General features: G+C 40.3%; 2 protein-coding genes across 2 annotated transcripts in view; both read right to left on the bottom strand.

Moving 5' to 3' along the window:
* The window catches only part of DNAH8 (dynein axonemal heavy chain 8), a 273951-nt gene that overhangs the window by 232614 nt on the left and 21099 nt on the right, over positions 1-20238 (bottom strand). Inside the window, exons 7-9 of the mRNA XM_081093926.1 lie at positions 15965-16141; positions 7108-7221; positions 2139-2246 (exon numbers count right to left, since the gene is read on the bottom strand). Coding sequence (XP_080950052.1) covers positions 2139-2246; positions 7108-7221; positions 15965-16141 — 399 coding nt within the window. The remainder of the gene's footprint in view (positions 1-2138; positions 2247-7107; positions 7222-15964; positions 16142-20238) is intronic.
* Positions 12050-12301, bottom strand: LOC308521090 (uncharacterized protein C2orf15-like; the record flags this gene model as incomplete). The annotated part of the gene is made up of 1 exon (XM_081093925.1): positions 12050-12301. One exon carries the CDS (start codon positions 12299-12301, stop codon positions 12050-12052), a length of 252 nt encoding a protein of 83 aa, XP_080950051.1.

The raw sequence follows: 20238 nt of genomic DNA, 5'->3' as shown, positions 1-20238 counted from the left end.
CAGTTCCTGGCGAGTCCCTAGGGACCCAGACTCATATGGGAGAAGCGGGACTGTCTGGCATAGCTCAGAACCCTAGGGCAGCTTTCTCTCAGAGGGGCTTGCAGTGATTACTGGGACACTGAGAAGCAGAGCCTCTGAGGGCAAGACTGAGAGCAGCCATAATTGCTAACCCCGCCCTGTTGATCCCGTGGGACCCGCCCCACCCAAGCCCTGCAGGGAGGCTTTTGCTGATTAGCCTCAAGCAAAGGCTAGATTAGCACCTCCCTAGAGATCCAGGAGCCAGGAAGCCCAGAGGTCAGAGTGGGACCATCCAGTTTGCAGCTCCATGGAACCATAAAAGACACACTCGGGGGCAGACTAAGTGAGCACCAAAGCCCCATTGAAGCAAGTCTAGCCCCAGAGGGGTGTCTCCAGCACAGAAGTTCTCCCACTGCAGACACAGCTGATTCTCACAGCCAATTGGCCTGGAGGTCAATTCCTCCCAGTGATAACTACAGCAATCAAGGCTTAATTACAACAAGACTGTGCACAAAGCCCACAAGGGGGTGCACCAAGAATGTCTACCTCAGGTAATTGGGACACTTAGCACAGAAAGGCACTCTATCGACACAGTGAAGCATAAAAAATGCCGAGACAAAGAAACAGGACACAAACGACAGAATGGGAGGAAAGCAAACTGCTAGATATAGAGTTCAAAACCAAACTTTTAAGGTCTTTAAAGAACTGTCTAGAAGCCGCCGATAAACTTAATAAGGCCCTCGAAAAGACTGGTGAGACCGCCGATAAATGTAGTGAGATCTTCAAGAAGACTGGTGAGACCGCTGATAAATGTAGTGAGATCTTCAAGAAGACTGGTGAAACCCTCGATGTTGTGATAAAGGACCAACTAGAAATTAAGCATACACGGACTGAAATAAAGAATATTAGACAGACTCCCAACAGCAGACCAGAGGAGCGCAAGAATCAAGTCAAAGATTTGAAATGCGAAGAAGCAAAAAACACCCAACCAGAAAAACAAAATGAAAAAAGAATCCAAAAATACATAGATAGTGTAAGGAGCCTCTGGGACAGCTTCAAGCGTACCAACATCCGAATTATAGGGGCGCCAGAAGAAGAGAGAGAGCAAGATATTGAAAACCTATTTGAAGAAATAATGACAGAAAACTTCCTCTACCTGGTGAAAGAAATAGACTTACAAGTCCAGGAATCGCAGAGAACCCCGAACAAAAAGAATCCAAAGAGGACCTCACCAAGACACATCATAATTAAAATGCCAAGAGCAAAAGACAAAGAGAGAATCCTAAAAGCAGCAAGAGAAAGAAAATCAGTTACCTACAAGGGAGTACCCATACAACTGTCAGCTGATTTCTCAACAGAAACTTTGCAGGCCAGAAGGGAGTGGCAAGAAATATCCAAAGTGATGAATAGCAAGAACCTACAACCAAGATTACTTTATCCAGCAAAGCTATCATTCAGAATTGAAGGTCGGATAAAGAGCTTCACAGATAAGAAAAAGCTAAAGGAGTTCATCACCACCAAACCAGTATTATATGAAATGCTGAAAGGTATCCTTTAAAAAGAGGAAGAAGAAAAAAAAGGTAAAGATACAAATTATGAACAACAAATACACATCTATCAACAAGTGAATCTAAAAATCAAGTGAATAAATAATCTGATGAACAGTATGAACTGGTGATTGTAATAGAATCAGGGACATAGAAAGGGAATGGACTACTATTCTTGGGAGGGGGGAAAGGGGTGTGGGGGGTGTGGGAAGAGATTGGACAATAATCGTGCACCTATGGATTAGGACAGTGGGTGGGGAGTGAGGGGGTGGGAACTGGGTGTAGGGGAGTTATGGTGGGAAAAAAGAGTAATAATGTAATAATCTGAACAATAAAGATTTAATTAAAAAAAAATTTAAACAAAAAGCCTGGAGGCTTACTTCTGACAAGGAGAAAAGTACCCTTTCAATTAAGTAAAACTGCCTCCAGTCAACACCTTCCTTTTCTTGTCCACCGGAAGTATTAAAATCCAAAACTCCGACAGGCACCAACCTTCCCATTTCCCTTTTCCGGTTCAGAGGGAGAGCATTATTCACAGAGTTACATGTGTGACTTCCTCCCTTACAAACTTACCTTGATAAACAATGAGGTCATTCTCTCTGAGGTATTATAATACCTCGACACGCTGTGAATCATTCTGATGGCATTAATCAAATTTTGTATTCCATGGGCCATGGAAACCTAAAATTGAAATGTATCAAGTGAATTCCCTCATATACTTATAAGTTTAATAACCAATATCCTATAATATTCGAAACTCTAAACATACATAAACGTCCAATTTTACTAAAGGCAATGTGGTATCCTAGACTGGATCCTGGAACAGAAAAAGGACATCAGTTTTGACGAATATGCCAAAGAAACTCAAAATGCTAACAGGAGAAACTGGGTGAAGAGAATTTAGTATTATTGTTGCTTAAACGTTTATTCAAAAATAAAATATTAGAGGTGAAAGTTATTTTAAGGATTAATCGTTCAAGCTGCTCTTTTTAAAGGTGAAGAAACTGATATTTTGAGGGGTAAAGTGCCAGAAAGCTAGTTAAAAACAGAGATTAGACTAGTACTCATTTCCATGTGTTCCACTCAATTCACCATGCAGCAAGCATACTAAGTGCCAATAAGTACTGAGAATATTGGGCAAAATCCACAAATTCAGAACCTATTCTGGAGGAGGTCACGGCAGAGTGCAAGGGATGTACACAAACAAGTTAAACAGCAGACCAGCACAGAGCAGAGCAGAACAAGTGCACACACAGATAAAACAATCGCTGATGTGTACCCAGTGCTTACTGTGTGCCAGGCGCTTTATGCTGACAATGACCATTTAAGGCAGGCTTGATTTCATCACAGCTAAGACATCACTGGTTTCAAGACGGTACTGTCCCACTACTTTAATGATACTAAGAAAAGGGCATCTCACTCCCACATAAAACTAAGCCACCAAAAGGCTCCACCCGCTCTGTAATGGTAAGGACGAAACAGAGGAGCCATGGAGAAAAAGATAGGAACAAACCTTGTATATCCCAATCCCACTCCTAGTGGAGGAAGGGAAAATGAATTCCCCTGAGAATTTGTACCACAAGCTGGCACTCATTCACTGCAGTCTGAATTCACACCAATGGTACAATAAAATAAAATAAAATAAAATAAAATAAAATAAAATAAAATAAAAAAAAATAAAAAATAAAATAAAATAAAAAATAAAATAAAATAAATAAAATAAAATAAAATAAAATAAAATAAATAAAATAAAATAAATAAAATAAAATAAAATAAAATAAAATAGAAAAAATTCTACCCCTTGAGAGAACTAATAATCAAAAGTGTTGAGTCACATTCACAATGATTCATAAAACTCAACTGACTTAAAGATGTTCTCTGAGTGCAGAGATATTAAAATGTAATAAAAAAATGTTTTAGGACCTATAAAATAAAATATTGTTATCCCCATTTTTCCCATGACAAAATGGAGAGGCAGGGAAGTTAAGTACCTTGTTCGAGGTCCCTGGGCTATAGCATAAACCCAGTTCTGTGCCTGAGATGACTGAGGCCTGCTTTTCCCCATGATGCAAATCACGATGGAAGAACAGATAAGGGCAATGGCACTCCCTCCCTCAAGGAGCATGCCTGTTCATTGCTAAGACAATATAAATATAGCAACGATTTTTAAAATGGTGATGGAATAAGTAAGACCAGAAATAACTACTACTAAATCATGTACTGTATGTCCCAGGTATGAGGTGTGACAAAGACATAATTAAATCAATTGCATGCGGCTTATGAACATTAACATTATTTCATAGTTAACCTTATATGTCAGAATTCATATTAGATGTATCATCTGTAGATCAAAAAAAAATTCTAATAAAAAAATGTGCCCAGAAGGCGTCCCTGCCACCCTCAACAAGGCAAGCCTACAAAGTACCCCTAACTCCAATAAAGAAGGCTTAGGGACAGCAACAAATGGATCAATCAGGAAAATGCCCTTCATCTGAATTTTAAACATCATCTATAATAATAAAAGCACAATATGTTAATTAGACCAGACGTCCTTCTGGATGACCTTCTGGACAAAGCCAGGGCTATGAGGGAAGCCCAGGTCCTGGGTGCTAGAGGGAAGCCAGTACCAGCAGCCGGGGGAAGGAAAGCCTACTCTTGCACGAATTCCGTGCATCAGGCCTCTAGTTACTTATAATAGTAGCTGCTTGAGTGCATAGTTCTTACCCGTTTATACACAGCACTCAGACATTTTATATGTAAAATGTGTAATAGTAGATATGTCTAAAGTGTAATACCAGGATGATAAAATTTATCAACGAGCAATGGAAGCATGAGTCCTCTGCACTTTTCCTGCTCAAATGACAGTGACAAACTAAACAGAAATTGTTGGTTGCTTTTAATAAAAAGAAAGAAAGTGAGAAAAAAAGAATTTGTGAAACTACAAAAATAGTGGGTGTATTAGGGGGAAGCACATTCCTACATCAGAGAATGTAAAAAGCTCAATAACAATAAAATAGTAGTAGCAATAATAATAATGTATATCCACAGCTAGAACAAATGAACAAAGTGTTATAAATTACTTGGATGAAAAGAACACCAGCACTAAAAGATGTGAAAATTATGGGAATTTAAGCAAGTCTGTTGAACCAGGAAGATGAAATCAGTAGACCTTAAAATCTAGAAGTCTTGATAACAATAAAAACTATTGTATCTTCTTTCCCACGTTTATTTTTTATACTGGAAAGTTTTAAATGTATAGAAAAGTGAAGAGAATAGTCTAATGATCATCTATCCCCACCACCAGATTTGACAGATGGTAACATTTTGCTATCTTCATTCACCTATTATTTTTGACATCAAGAGCCACTTGTAGGAAGACCTTCTAGAGTAGGCATTACGTATATGTGTATTTAATATTTGCTTCCTCAACTCTTCCTCAACCCCAAGTGCTTGTGACATGATAATTCTAATTTTCTAATTTTTCTTAGACACAAATTTCAATTGCACATGTGATAAAGTGGAGGAATTAAGTCCTTGATCTCTAGAGTGAGCCAAGCAACAGCTATATTTCTCTGTCACCATATAATCGGGGGTTTTTTGCTCATGGTCCTATGCACAGAAACACCTAAGATGTTCTTATGTGAAACAGATTTTAAAAAGGTTCCTAACCGAAGTTTAGGAGCCTGTACTAGGAGTAGAAGTGAAGAGAGTACTAGGTGTACCAGTTAATAATGCAGATTTTTATAATCAAAGAAAACCTGGTAATTTCAAGAGAAACATCAAAAGTGCTTTATTCAAAGTAATGTCCATCGCTGGCTACACATTTCCCCCATCTTTCAGGTAATTTGTGGATACCGTCCCAATAGAACTTTTCTTGTTTTGAGGCAAACCATTCAGAGACCAGATTTTCTACTTTTTCGTACATTTTGAAGTCCTGCTCAGAAAGTGCCTGTGCCATCGATCGGAACAAGTGGTAATCTGAAGGAGCAAGGTCTGGTGAATACAGCGGGTGGGTTAATACTTCCCAGGCAAGATCTTTTAACATGTCTTGAACTGGTTTTGAAGTGTGTGATGGTGTGTCATCATGAAGCAAAATTACTTTGCCGTATATTCTGGCACATTCTGGTCATTTCATGATCAAAGCGTGGTTCAAATTGATTATTTGTTGTCAGCAGAGATCAGTATTAACAGTTTCACCTGGTTTTAGAAGCTCATAATACCTAGTAAAGTTTAAATCATAATTCCCTTTGTAAACAACAAGAAGTTGTAAATAAGTTAAAATCCAACATCTTTGTATGGAATCAATTAAAAAACTGCTTCTGAGAAGTCTTCCTATCCTCTTTCATGGTGCTTCCTGATGGATGATGGATTCCCACATGGCAATAAGAACTGCACCTGTCCAGGACTCTCAACCCACTCTTCCCTCACCACCCACATGAAATTCCTTGGCTACCAATATCCTCTTGGAATGTATATGAAATATCCCTACACATCCCTCTTCTCCGGATATAAGTGATATGGCACATAGACTCTTCCCCTTTCCCTGCCTCTAGGATGAAACTCTACCCCAAAAAGATTAGTCACCCAGGCTATATAGCCAATGGTGCCATGTATGTGGAGGATTTGACTATCTCTTCAAAGATTAAAATGGAGAATGCTGAACATGTGTGCCAGACATGAATGTAAATTATTTCAAGAGCATATAAATTTAGAGAATACCTTGAGGAGGCAGCAAAATGAGGTGGGGGGAAAATACAACTTATAACGTCAAAGAGTGCTGGATTCAAATTCAGTCACATCACTTACACTTGCAGAAATGCTCAAGTTCAGTTTCCTAGTCCTGTTGTGAATACAGAATGAAAGTATATGGAAATGCCTACAATGAAAGACCAGGGTTCTCTCTCATCTTCATACTTCACATAAAACATTATGAAATGCCAGTTAATTTATGAATCAAAAACAAATACAAACTTAGAAAAATAGAAGGAAATGGTAGTGCTAATATGTCCTTTAAAGGAACTCTGTGGAAATATTATAAGAAAAGTAGGTTAGAAACTAGAAGATGGGTCCTCTTGGAAACTAGAAGGTGCATCACTGACCAGCTGAGTGATGCTGGCAACGCCACTCTGTCACCATGAGTTTTGATTTCCTCATCTCTAACCCGGTAGGTAGGTTCAAAGGCGGCCCCAGTGATGGTGATTCTCACGGTATTCACACGCTTCTGTAGTCCCCTGCTCCTGTGTGTGCACTGGCCTGCCTGACTTGCTTCCACCGTACAGAATACCACAGACGTGATGGAACGCCACTTGTGAGATAACGAGTATGTCTGTCTTGTTTAATTCACAAATGAGGTCATCTTTATGATAATGCATTATATTTAAATGTGGGGTAAAATAATATAGCTTTAATCCATTATAGATATGTATTAGGGAAATAGATCTTTTAAATAATTTTTCTGCAGTACAAGGTTTTCCCATATACACATATTAAGTTATTTTTAAATGTGGTAATTTTTAAGCTACACTTTTAAAAGCATACTTACTAGATCATAGTTATAGAGAGGTTGACATACTTTTTCTAGAGTGTACAAATATCTGACATTATCTTTTGATTCATTTGCTGTATCTGTGATTCTTGCATCCAAGTCACGCCAATTCTAAGAAGAAAATGTATAAGAATTCTATGACACATCCAAATATATGAGTATGCTAAAGTTTAATCAAGAAATTCAATATATATACTGAAGTAGTAGATAGTTAAATGTGGTTGATATATCTTTTTATTATATTATTTAAGACTTAAAGTTATAAATATTTTAAATGAACTAAACTGAAGATTCATTCCATTGGTAATTAATATCCTGTCTGTAGGCTTAAACTGGATCTGCTTCAACTTGGAATGACTTGTCTAGGTTAGCTATGTACATTATTCTGGTTATTCAAGTATGGGTCAAGTTATGAAAACAGAATATTATTCCAAGAAAATATTCCTTATCAGAAAAGTGAACTTCAAATCCAGCAAGACTGTCCAGAGATGCTCTGGGACCATGGTGGATTGCTTCCTTCAACATATATAACAACTGGTTGATAGCAATAGTAATAAAGAACTCCCAGAATCTGTATAAAATAACTTCTGAATTTTTTAAATTGAGGAAAAATATAAACAGTTAATTCACAAGAGAAGAAATGCAAATAGCCAATAAACTTTAAAAAATGACAACTTCACTATTAATAAGAAAAGGCAAATACCACAAGCCATTTACACATGTGAGTTTGGAGAAAAAAATGTAACTGTTAGTAAGTATTGACAAAGTTGCCGAGTATACAACCTAGGGAAATACTTGCATGTATGCATATAGAAGTTTTAACTGCAGCAGTGTTTGTTAACACATAAAAAGAAACCATTTTCCTCAAAAACTTAAATACAGAGTTAGCATCTGACCCAGAAATTCTACTCGTACATCATATCTCCATGCAAAAACCTGTACAAGAATGTTCACAGTAGTATTGTTCACAATAGCCAAAAGTGGAAACCCAAATGTCTATAAAGTGATAAAATGTGGTATCATTTGCAATGGAATATTATTCAGCTGTTAAAAGGAATGAAGTGCTGGTACATGCTACAACATGGATAAATCTTGGAAATATTATCTTAAGTGAAAGAAGCCAATTAAGATTATTCCATTTATATAAAACTAGAGGCCCGGTGCACGAATTCGTGCATCAGTGGGGTCGCTTGGCCTGGCCTAAGGAATCGGGCCAAAACCAGCTCTCCAACATCCCCCAAGGGGTTCCAGATTGCGAGAGGGCACAGGCCAGGCTGAGCAACCCCACTGGTGCACGACTGGGGCCAGGGATGACGAGGGAGGTTGCATCCGAGGAGGGACGCAGGAGGGCTCCAGGACATGTCCAGCCTGTCTTGCTCAGTCCCAATCAGCCAGACCCCAGCAGCAAGCTAACCTACCAGTCAGAGCATCTGCCCCCTGGTAGTCAGTGGACGTCATAGCGAGCAGTTGAGAGGCCTTAGCATATCATGAACATATTACGCTTTGAATGGTTGAATGGCCAATTGTTCAACCAGACACTTAGCATATTATGCTTTTATTATATAGGACACCCATAATAAGAAAAGAGAGGTAAAAAGTAGACTGGTAGTTACTTAGCCCGGGGGGGGGGGCCAGGGCAGGGGAGAGATGGGTGAAAATGGGAGGTGGCAGCTAAAGTGTACAGGGTTTCTATTTGAGGTGACGAAATGATGAAAATGTTCTAATATTGATTATGGTGATGGGTGCACAACTATGTGAATATACTAAAAGCCAGTGAATTGTACTCTTTAAATAGGAGAAATAAATAGTATGTGAATTGACATATTAAGGCTACATATTAATTCCTCCCACTGACACCAACGGCAATCAAGGCTCACCTATAGTTAACACTGTTGGGAAAAAAAGAAATAAAACTGTCTTTCCTATTTATCTATAAACTAGAGGCCCAGTGCACGAAATTCGTGCACGGGTAGGGTCCCTAGCAGCTGCTGGCTGCCAGCTGGGGCCTCCCTTCTCTGGCTGCCGGCTGCTGGCCAGGGCCTTTCTTTGTTCCCCACCATCCCCTGGTGGTCAGCACATATCATAGCAAGCAATTGAACTCCTGGTCGGTCGAACTCCCAAGGGGACACTTTGCATATTAGGCTTTTATATATATAAACAAGAGGCCCGGCGCACAAAATTCATGCATGGGGGGAGGGTCCCTCAGCCCGGCCTGCACCCTCTCCAATCCAAGACCCATTGGGAGATGTTCAACTGTCTCTCGCAATCCAGGGCCACTGGCCCCTAACCACTTGCCTGCCTGATTGCCCCTAACCGCTCCTCTACTGGTCTGATTGCCCCCAACTGCTCCCCTGCCTGCCTGATCGCCCCTAACCCCTCTGATTGCCTGCCTGATTTCCCCTAACCACCTCTGCCTGCCTGATCATCCCTAACCACCTCTGCCTGCCTGTCTGCCTGATTGCCCCTAACTGCTCCCCTACCGGTCTGATTGCCCCCAACTGCTCCCCTGCTGGCCTGATCACCCCTAAACACCTCTATGTCGCCCCACACCCAGGACCCACGATTCCCTCCTCCATCCGGTTGCAGGCACCCAGGACCCAGGCCAGCTTCGCCCAGGCCAGCCACAGCCACAGTGGACCGTGGGCAGGCAGCTTTGCCCAGGCCACAGCTGCAAGCACCTGGGACCACAGGGTGGGCATTTGTCCCTCTTCCAGGCTGCAGCCACAGGCACTGGCACCCAGGACCACAGGGAAGGCAGCTTGTCCCTCCCCCAGGCCACAGGTGCACGCTCACCTGCTGTTGCCTGGGACCATGGGGCAGGCAGCTTGTCCCTCTCCTGGGCCGCAGCCTGGCTGGTCCCCATTCCTCTCTCACAAGCTCACTTGTGCCTGGCTGGTATTCCTCTCTCCCCAGTTGTTGAGTGTGGTGGCATGAGGGTGTGACAACCATTTGCATATTAGCTCTTTATTATATAGGATAGGAAAATTATTAGATAAAACCTAGTGTATTAACATTCCGGAAAACTACACAGCTCAGTCTGACCAGCATAACTCTCTAAGACATGATATTGGGGAGGAAAGGAAGATGGCGGCATAGGTAAATACAGTACTCATGGCCTTCCACAACCACTTCAAAATTACAACTAAAATACAGAGTAACCATCATTCAGAACTGCCTGACATCTGGCTGAATGAAAGTCCTACAACTAGAGAACTAAAGAAGAAAGCACATTGAGACTGGTAGGAGAGGTGTAGGGGGAAAACAGACTGGTCTGACACCCACGTGTGGCATTTTTTTAATTGGGATGGATATCTTGGCAACAAAGGCCTCCCATGAGGAGCAAGGAGTCCCAGCCCCACACCAGGCCCCCAGCCCAGGGTTCCAGAGCTGGGAAGAGAAGTCCCCATAATTTCAGGCTGTAAAAAATCAGCAGTGATGTGGCTGAGTGACAAGGAGACTACTGGAGACCCAGATTACTATTAAAGGGCTGGTGCACAGACTTACTCAGACTTGCTCCCCCTGAGCTCCAGAGCTGGGACAATGGCTTGGGGGGGACCCAAGGACATATGGAGAGGAACTGGATTGTCTGGCATCAGGGCAAGAATTCAGGAGTGGCTTTCTCCAAGAAAAAGGATCTTGAAGGGGTCATTGTTCCTATGCTGAGACCTCCCCCATCACAGAGCTGACTGGTAGTTGCCGTATCTGAGTCTCCATCAACCTGACTCACACTGTTCACTCCACCCTGATGATTCTCTAAGACCCTGCCCTACCCAAGTTATAGTACCACCCAAGCTGTTAGCAGCACTTTTTCCATTTGAATGGCCTGTCCTGGCCCAGGCTTCACTCTTTCCTAAAATCTCTCAAACAAGCAGCAGATTGGGTCAGCATGCCCCAAATCTATCAGTAAAAGGCCCAAGACCCAGCCTTAGCACCAGCCCGCCTTGCTTCATAGCTGGGCCTCGCCCTGGGCACTTCCAAGCCCAACAAAAGTAGCAGCCACCTGCAGATCATTCTGTAGCTCCTATTGGGAGGCCCCAGAGCCAGTGCACCTGGTGGACAGCTTCAGATCACTCCAGATTACAACTCTACACACCCAGGAGTGACACATTTAAGAGGCAGATTCAGTAAGCACCAAAGCCCCACTGAAGCAACTCCTGCTCCATAGGGGTGTCTCCTGCACAGCAGCTCTTCAGCTGTAGTCACAGCTAGTACTCACAGCCAATAGGCCTGGGGGTCAATTCCTCCCAGTGATGCCAACAGCAATCAAGGCTCACCTACAACAAGACAATGCACACATCACACACAGGGGCGCCCTTAGAGTGCCCAGATCAGGTGACTGGGGAGGCTGAGTCACTGGGCCCTACAGGACACCTACTTCACAAGGCCACTCTACCAATTCCAGAAGATATAGCAGCTCTACCTAATACATAGAAACAAACACAGGGAAGTAGCCAAAATGTGGAAACAAAGAAACATATCACAAATTAAAGAATAGAAGAGGCCCCCCGAAAAAGAACTAAATAAAGTGGAAGCAAGCAAACTACTAGATACAGAATTCAAAACAATGGTTATAAGAATGCTCAAAGATCTTAATGAGAGCTTCAGTGAGTTTAGTGGGACTCTCAAGGATCTTAGAATACTAAAGACATGAAAAAGGACCAGTTAGAATTAAGCATAATTAACTGAATTAAAGAATAATTTACTTGAATTTTGGAAAGCTTTTTCTCCCTAAAGCAACTGTTTTAAGTATGTATCATCAAAAAATGCAGTCTATGATGATTTATAAACAGTGGAGGGGAAAGCAAACATCTTCCTTCATTTTGTTAGGTTTTCCTATTGAGGTTAAGTTCTCAATCAATATGCCCTCTTAGTCAAAAGCAAGTTTTGATTTCTGTGATAATAGGTACAAACAACTTCATTCCACATCTGTCATTTCTATTCAATCACTTTCTTTAACATAAACTACTGAACCCAAGGCTTTCTCTGAAAGAGAGCCTGGGCCAGTCTCTTTCTCTCTTGTAAGGTTTTCTTGGTTTGGGTCTTCTAATCTTATTTTCTTAGTGTTTTGAAATAACAGAGTCACTGGTTCCAGCTTGCTTTTCTCAGTCCCTTGCATTAAGTGATCATCCACTTTTGCATCCATACACATAGCAGATAACTGAGTAGCAGATTTACTAACAGAAAATCCCATTGGAAGAGCTGAATAAATATAGTAGTGGGGGGAAAAAAGAATAATTTACTCTTTATTTCAGGGAATCAACAGCAGAGTCAAAGATGCTGAGAATCAAATCAGTGATTTGGAATATAAAGAAGCAAAAACACCCAATCAGAAGAACAAAAAGAATCCAAAAATATGAAGATAATGTGAGGAGCCTCTGGGACAACTTCAGCATACCAACATTCTCATCATGGGAGTGCTAGAAGGAGAAGAGACAGATCAAGATATTGAAAACCTATTTGAAGAAATAATGATATAAAACTTCCCCTACCTGGTGAAAGAAACAGAGTCCCAAACAAGATGAACCCAAAAAGGCCCATACCAAGACACATCATAATTAAAATGCAAAGGGTTATAAACAAAGAGAGAATCTTAAAAGCAACAAGAGAAAAGCAGTTAGTTACCTACAAGGAGAGCCCATACAACTATCATCTGTTTTCTCGAGAGAAACTGTGCAGGCCAGAAGGGAGTGGCAAGAAATATTCAAAGTGATGAAAAGCAAGGACCTATAACCAAAATTACTCTACCCAGCAAAACTATCATTTAAAATTGAAAGTCAGATGATGAGATTCGCAGACAAGAAAAAGCTAAAGGAGTTCATCACCACCAAACCAGTATTACTAGTTTCATTACCATGAAATGTTGAAGGGTATTCTTTTTTTTAAATACAGTTTTATTGATTTCAAAGAGGAAGGGAGAAGGATAGAGAAATAGAAACACTGATGAGAAACATCATCGATCATGTGCCTCTTGCATGCCCCCTACTTGGGATTGAGCCCGCAATCCAAGCATGTGTCCTAACCAGAAATCAAACTTTGACCTCCTGGTTCATGGGTTGACATTCAACCACTAGGTCACACCAGGGAGGAGGAGGAGAAAAAAATATTAAAAATATGAACAATAAAATGGTAATAAATACATATCTATCAACAAATGAATGTAAAAATCAAAATAAATGAACAAGAAATGCAATGAACAAAATAAACTGATGAAAAAATAGAACCACAGGCATGGAAACACGGAACAGACTGAGGAATCTCAGAGGTAAGTGAGGAGCAGGGGGCGGGAAGAGATTAACCAAAGAACTTATGTGCATATATACATTACCTATGGACACAGACAATAGGGTGCTGAAGGCCTGGGGCAGGGTGGGAATTGGGTGCAGGAGGGCAGTGGGGAGAAAAAGGGGGACATCTGTAATACTCTCAACAATAAAAATTTTTAAAAATATGCTATTGGGAGAAGAGAGAATTGAAGAATAATACATTATGACGCTATGTTATAAAAAACAGAAACACAAAATTATGTAATTTTATATGTAGGTAGTATACTCATCCTATATAATAAAAGCCTAATATGCTAAGTGTCCAGTCATCTGGTCGGCCATTCAACCAATCAAAGCATAATATGCTAATGATATGCTAAGGCCGCTCAACTGCTCACTATGATGTGCACTGACCACCAGGGGGCAGACAGTCAACCTGTCGACCAGTCACTATGACATGCACTGACCACCAGGGGCAGACGCTCCTACTGGTAGGTTAGCTTGCTGCTGGGGTCTGGCTAATTGGGACTGAGCAAGACGGGTCGGACATGCCCTGGAGCCCTCCCATGTCCCTCCCCAGCCCTGACTGTGCACCAGTGGGGTCACTCAGCCTAGCCTGTGCCCTCTCACAATCCGGGACCCCTCAGGGGAGGTCGAAGAACCCGTTTTGGCCCGATCCCGCAGGCCAGGCCAAGGGACCCCACTGGTGCATGAATTCATGCACCGGGCTTCTAGTATATAAATATCACAGAATAAGCCAGTCAGAGAAAGACAAGTATCACATGTTCTCACTCATATGTGGAATCTAATGAACAAAATAAATTGATGAACAAAATAGATCTAGAGACATAGAAGCATGCAAAAGACTGCTGTATTTCAGAAGGAGGGAGAGGGAGACAGGTGGAGGCGGGGGAGGAAGATTAACCAAAGAACTTATATGCATAGCCCATGGACAAACAGTAGTGCTGTGAAAGCCTGGGGAGGCGGTGGGAGCAGGTTGGAGAGAGTCAATGGGGGAAAGAACGGGACATCTATAATACTTTCAACAATAAAGATTTTTAAAAACCAACAAATAAAAAATTGTGGTTATCTCTCTGTACTTATCATTCAGGAACAGGAGTTAAGGGGTGGAAAGGTGTGTGATTAAGAGAGACTTGTTTTAACTCAAACATAGACAACAGTATGGTGGTTATCATAGGTGAAAGGGGGTCAGGGAGGATGAAGTGTATAAAGGAGGTCAAATATATAGGGAAGGAAGGAAACTAGACTTTTGGTGGTAACCACACAATGCAATATACTGATGATGCATTATAGAATTGTATGCTTGAAGCCTTATAATGTTATTACCCAATTTTACCCCAATAAATTTAATTTTTAAAGAGAGACACTTGTTTTATCTGCAATGTTTAAATCTCTTACAAAAAATCATGTATTATTTATAATAATAAAAGCATAATATGCTAATTAAACCGGACAGCTGAATGACCTTCTGGACGTCCTTCTGGACAAAGCCGCAGCAGTGGGAGCCAAGGCAGAGGTGGTTAGGGGCAATCAGGCAGGCAGAGTGGTTAGGGACGATCAGGCCAGCAGGCGAGTGGTTAGGAGAGATCAGGCAGGCAGGCAGAGGGTTTAGGGGCCATCAGGCAGGCAGGTGAGCCATTAGGGGCAATCAGGCAGGCAGGCAAGTTGTTAGGGGCCATCAGGCAGGCAGGTGAGCCATTAAGGGCAATCAGACAGGCAGGCAAGTTGTTAGGGGCAATCAGGCAGGCAGGAGAGCAGTTCGGAGCCAGCAGTCCCAGATTGTGAGAAGGATGTCTGAGGGGTCCCAGATCACAAGAGGGTGGAGGCCGGGCTGAGGGACCTGCCCCGCTCCCTCCATGTATGAATTTCATGCACCGGGCCTCTAGTTTGCTATAAAGACATATTTTTTTATTTTTAAAAAATATTTTTATATTGGTTTCAGAGAGAAAGGGAGAGAGAGAAAGGGATAGAAACATCAATGATGAGACAGAATCATTAATTGGCTGCCTCCTGCAGGCCCCCCACTGGGGATCAATCCACAACCCAGGCATGTGCCTTTGACCAGAATCAAACCCTGGACCCTTCAGTCTGCAGACCAATGCTCTATCCACTGAGCCAAACCGGCTAGGGCTAAATATATAATTTTTTAAGGAAGAGTAAAGAAAAAGAAAAGGAACTGGAAAGAATCAAGCTAAACTGTTAATCAAGATAACCTCTAGGAAAAAGTGAAATGTATGAAGAGAAGGCATTTTTGCTTTTGACTTCTGATGTAGTTCTTGACCTCAACAAGCCTCTGTTGATTTACAACTTCAAAAAAAATTTTTTTAATAGCAATCATTTTATAGTAGTACTGTTTAAATGGGTGTGCAAAATATTGAGGACTAAATTTTCATTTCTATACTTCATTTCCCTCTTCTGGAAATAACTTATTATATGAGAAAGCCTTACTCAAAGATGAATACTTCTGCATACTTGATGTTCATATATGATGCAAAGAAGCAGTTCAAGAAGAATAATTTTCTAGTTGGTTGTTCTGAAGTATATCAAACTTTAAAATACAGGCCTTTTACCTTTAACAGTTTGGAGTGTGCAACATTAAGCACATTTATGACAGCCTTACAACTCGGCCCTTTAATCTGTTCAATGATGTAATTGAATTTGGCGGACATGCGCTTCCAGTGCTCCAGTTCAGTGAGTGGGCCTGAGTCATCAGCTTCTTTTCTCATTTGCTCACTCTCAATAAGTACCTGCAATCAAAAATATTCACAGAATAGAGAAATGTTTTAAAAGTTCTTTTAAAAGTTTGTTACTTTCATCTTTTCAAAGGAAAATAAAGTATAAATGACATTCAACATTGAAGAATGTTTAAAACTGCTAGCAAACTAAGAATAGATGGGAACTTCTTTAAAATGATAAATAGTGCCTAGCTACCAAAAATCTACAGCAAATATACTTAAGAGTGAAATTTTAGAAAATATAATTCTAAAACCAAGGACAAGACAACTTTGCCACTATCACCACCCACTTCCATTCAACCTGGTAATGGAGAGCCCAAAACAAGATAAGTAAACAAAAGAATTACTATAAAAATTGGGAATGAAAAAACAAAGATGGAATCATCACAGCTGACATGGTTGACCACATTCTAAAAATTCAAGAATATCTAAAGACAAACTTTTATAATTAATAAAAGTAAGGTTGCTGGAATATATATATATCAGTAGCATTTCTTTATAAATCATATAACAATCTAAAAATGAAAATATAAACATATAGCATTTGCTTGCTATAATAAATAATACAATGATATCAAGAGATTAACAAAAGATGTACATTATCTTTTCAGAGAAAATTAGAAAACTTACTTCCAACACACAAAAAAATGACCTACAGAAATGGAGAGATTATAACATGTTCGTGAATGGAAAAATTCAGGCATATAAAGATGGCATTTTTCTCTAAATTAATGTATACATTCAATGAAGTTTCAATCGAAATTTCAAAAGGGTTTTTAATGATACTTGTTAACTAGCCTTAAAATTCTGGCTTGAAAGAATTAACCAGAAGTAATCAATGCAATTTTGAAGAAAAATACAGAAAGGGACTTCCCATACCAAATACTGATTTAGTAAAAAGCTACAGAAATAAAAGCAGCATGGTATAAGTGCAAAAAAACAAATAAGTAGACCAGTGGGATAGAAAAGGGGTCCCAGAAACTTGATATGTTACAGAGTTGACATTACAAATTTGTTAGGAAAGAATGGCCTTATTAAATAAACAGCTCAGGGACAAATTGACTGACGATATGGAAAAATACAAAATTAGATTCCTACCTCACATTACACACACACACACACACATACACCCACACACACACACACAATTCCAGATGCTAAATGTAAAGAGAAAATGGTAAAACTCTTAAAGAAAATATAGAACATAGGGGTAAAACTATGAAGAAAACCGTGAAACTGAATATCATAATTGTCAAAAAAACAGTTACCGCTGGGGGAAGAAAGGGGAATTGAAATTGGGAAGAGGAATACTAGGGGATTGCAAGGTGCTGGCAGTGTTCCATTTCTTAACTTGTGCAAGCTTATACAGGTGTTAATTTTGCAATAGTTTGTTTATTTTATTGTACTTATTCCGGTGTATTTCACCATTTAAAATAAATAATGTAGAAGAATATCTTCATAACACTGGAATAGAAATGGGTTTATGATACCAGATGCAAATGCAGGACATAAGATGAACCAAGAAAGGATTAACATCCAGAAAATACTATTTAAACTCCAACAACTCAGTAAGATATCATCAAACAATCTGAAATATAACTACGTAAAAGATATGAAGAAGCCATTCAACAAAGAGGAAACCTAAAGAGCCATTAAACATACTCAACCTCAACTGTATTCAGGGTAATGCAAAATAAATCAAGATACCATTTCACACCCAATATATTGGCATTAAAAATCTGACAATCCCAAGTGTGATGAAAATCTGAAGAAAGGGGAACTCTCATATGCTTCTGTACAAAATATTATAGTTAATATTTTATAGTTACTATAACCACTATTTGGAGGGCTTTGCAATACCCAATAAATTATCCATACATTACTGCTCTCAGCAGTTCCAGTGGGAAATTTATTTTTAAATCCTCACCCAAGGACATATTCCCACCAATTTATTTATTTTATTTTATTTTTTTAGAGAAAGGGGAGGGGGAGGGAGATAAACACTGATGTGAGAAACATTGATTGGCCGCCTCCCATAATGCCCCAATCAGGGATCCAACCGGCAACCCAGGTATGTGCCCTAACTGGGAATTGAATCCCCCACCCTTCAGTGAACAGGACAACACTCCAACCAAATGAGCTACACTGACCAGGGCTCCCCTGGGAAATTCTTGAACAAAGGAGACCTGAACAAAGATAATCATTCAATATGTATTTTTATTGTTTGCAATCGCAAAAAAAGTAGAAATAACTATCTTTCTAAGGGAATCAATAAATAAACTTCAATTCTGCACAGCAAAAGAAACCATCAACAAAACAACAAGAAAGCCCACTGCATGGGAGAACATATTTGCCAATGTTATCACCAATAAGGGTTTAATCTCCAACATTTATAGGGAATTCATACAACTTAACAAAAGGAGGATAAACAATCCAATCAAAAAATGGGCAAAGGACCTAAACAGACACTTTTCAAAAGAGGACATTCAGAAAGCCAAGAGACATATGAAAACATGCTCAAAGTCATTAATCATCTGAGAAATGCAAATCAAAACAACAATGAGGTACCATCTCACACCTGTCAGAATGGCTATCATCAACAAGTCAACAAACGACAAGTGCTGGAGAGGATGTGGAGAAAAAGGAACACTCGTGCACTGCTGGTGGGAATGCAGACTGGTGCAGCCACTGTGGAGAACAGTATGGAGTTTCTTCAAAAAACTAAAAATGGAACTCCCATTTGACCCCGTGATCCCACTTCTAGGAATATATCCCAAGAAGCCAGAAACACCAATCAGAAAGGATATATGCACCCTTATGTTCATAGCAGCACAATTCACCATAGCTAAGATCTGGAAACAGCCTAAGTGCCCATCAGTAGATGAGTGGATTAGAAAACTGTGGTACATCTACATGATGGAATACTATGCTGCTGTAAAAAAGAAGGAACTCTTACCATTTGCAACGGCATGGATGGAACTGGAGAGCATTATGCTAAGTGAAATAAGCCAGTCGATGAAGGAAAAATACCACATGATCTCACTCATTTATGGATAATAAAGACCATTATATACTTACGAACAAAAATAGATACAGAGGCAGAGCAGCCTCGAACAGACTGTCAAACTACAGCGGGAAGGCCGGAGAGGGTTGGGGGGCAGGAGAGGCGGGGTAAGAGATCAACCAAAGGACTTGTATGCATGCATATAAACATAACCAATGGACATAAGACACTGGGGGGTAGGGGAGGCCAGGGGATTGTCAAGGGCAGGAAAAAAAAGGAGACCTATGTAATACTCTTTGTGATACTATAAGCAATAAAATAATTTTTTAAAAAAATAAAATAAAATAAACTTCTCTACCTTCTTAACAGAGGTTAGTAGACATAATTTAAATGTCTCTTCGATGTCTGAACATCTATATAATAAACTGATTTTTTTCACAAAGGAATATCATACAGTGAATGAATTAAATTTACTTGTACCAACATGAATGAAAGAATGTTGGGGGGGGGGGGCCTGTAAAAGGATCCTTAATAGTATTATACTATTTATGTAAAGATTTTAAACACAAATACATTATATATATACTAGAGGCCCGATGCACGAAATTCGTGCAAGAGTAGGCCTTCCTTCCCCTGGCTGCTGGCACTGGTTTGCCTCTGGCACCCGGGACCCAGGATTCCATCAGGCCACTGGCAGGCACCTGGGACCCAGGCTCCCTCACAGCCCCGACTTCATCCAGAAGGACATCCAGTCTAAATAGCATATTACGCTTTTATTATTATAGACACATATAAAATTTATATCTGTAATATAAAGCTTATAAATTTGTAAATACAATAAAAGTGTCAAACTTTCAAGAGAATGGGAGGAGTCAAAAACATCAGGATAGTGGTAACACAGAGGGAGGGAGAGGAAAGGGTTAGAGGCTTTAGTGAAAATAAAAAAGATCTGAAGCAAATATAGCAAACTAGAGGCCTGGTGCAGGAAAATTTGTGCACTCAGAGGGTCCCTCAGCCCAGCCTGTGCCCTCTCACAGTCCAGGACCCCTCAGGGGATGTCCAACTGATGGCTTAGGCCTGCTCCCTGAGATCAGGCTTAAGCTGG

The sequence above is a fragment of the Myotis nattereri genome (assembly GCF_964212035.1).
Source record: "Myotis nattereri genome assembly, chromosome: 6".
Lineage (NCBI taxonomy): Eukaryota > Metazoa > Chordata > Mammalia > Chiroptera > Vespertilionidae > Myotis > Myotis nattereri.
The sequence above is the reverse complement of the archived record's forward strand: the minus strand, read 5'-3'. Positions and strand labels throughout refer to the sequence as shown.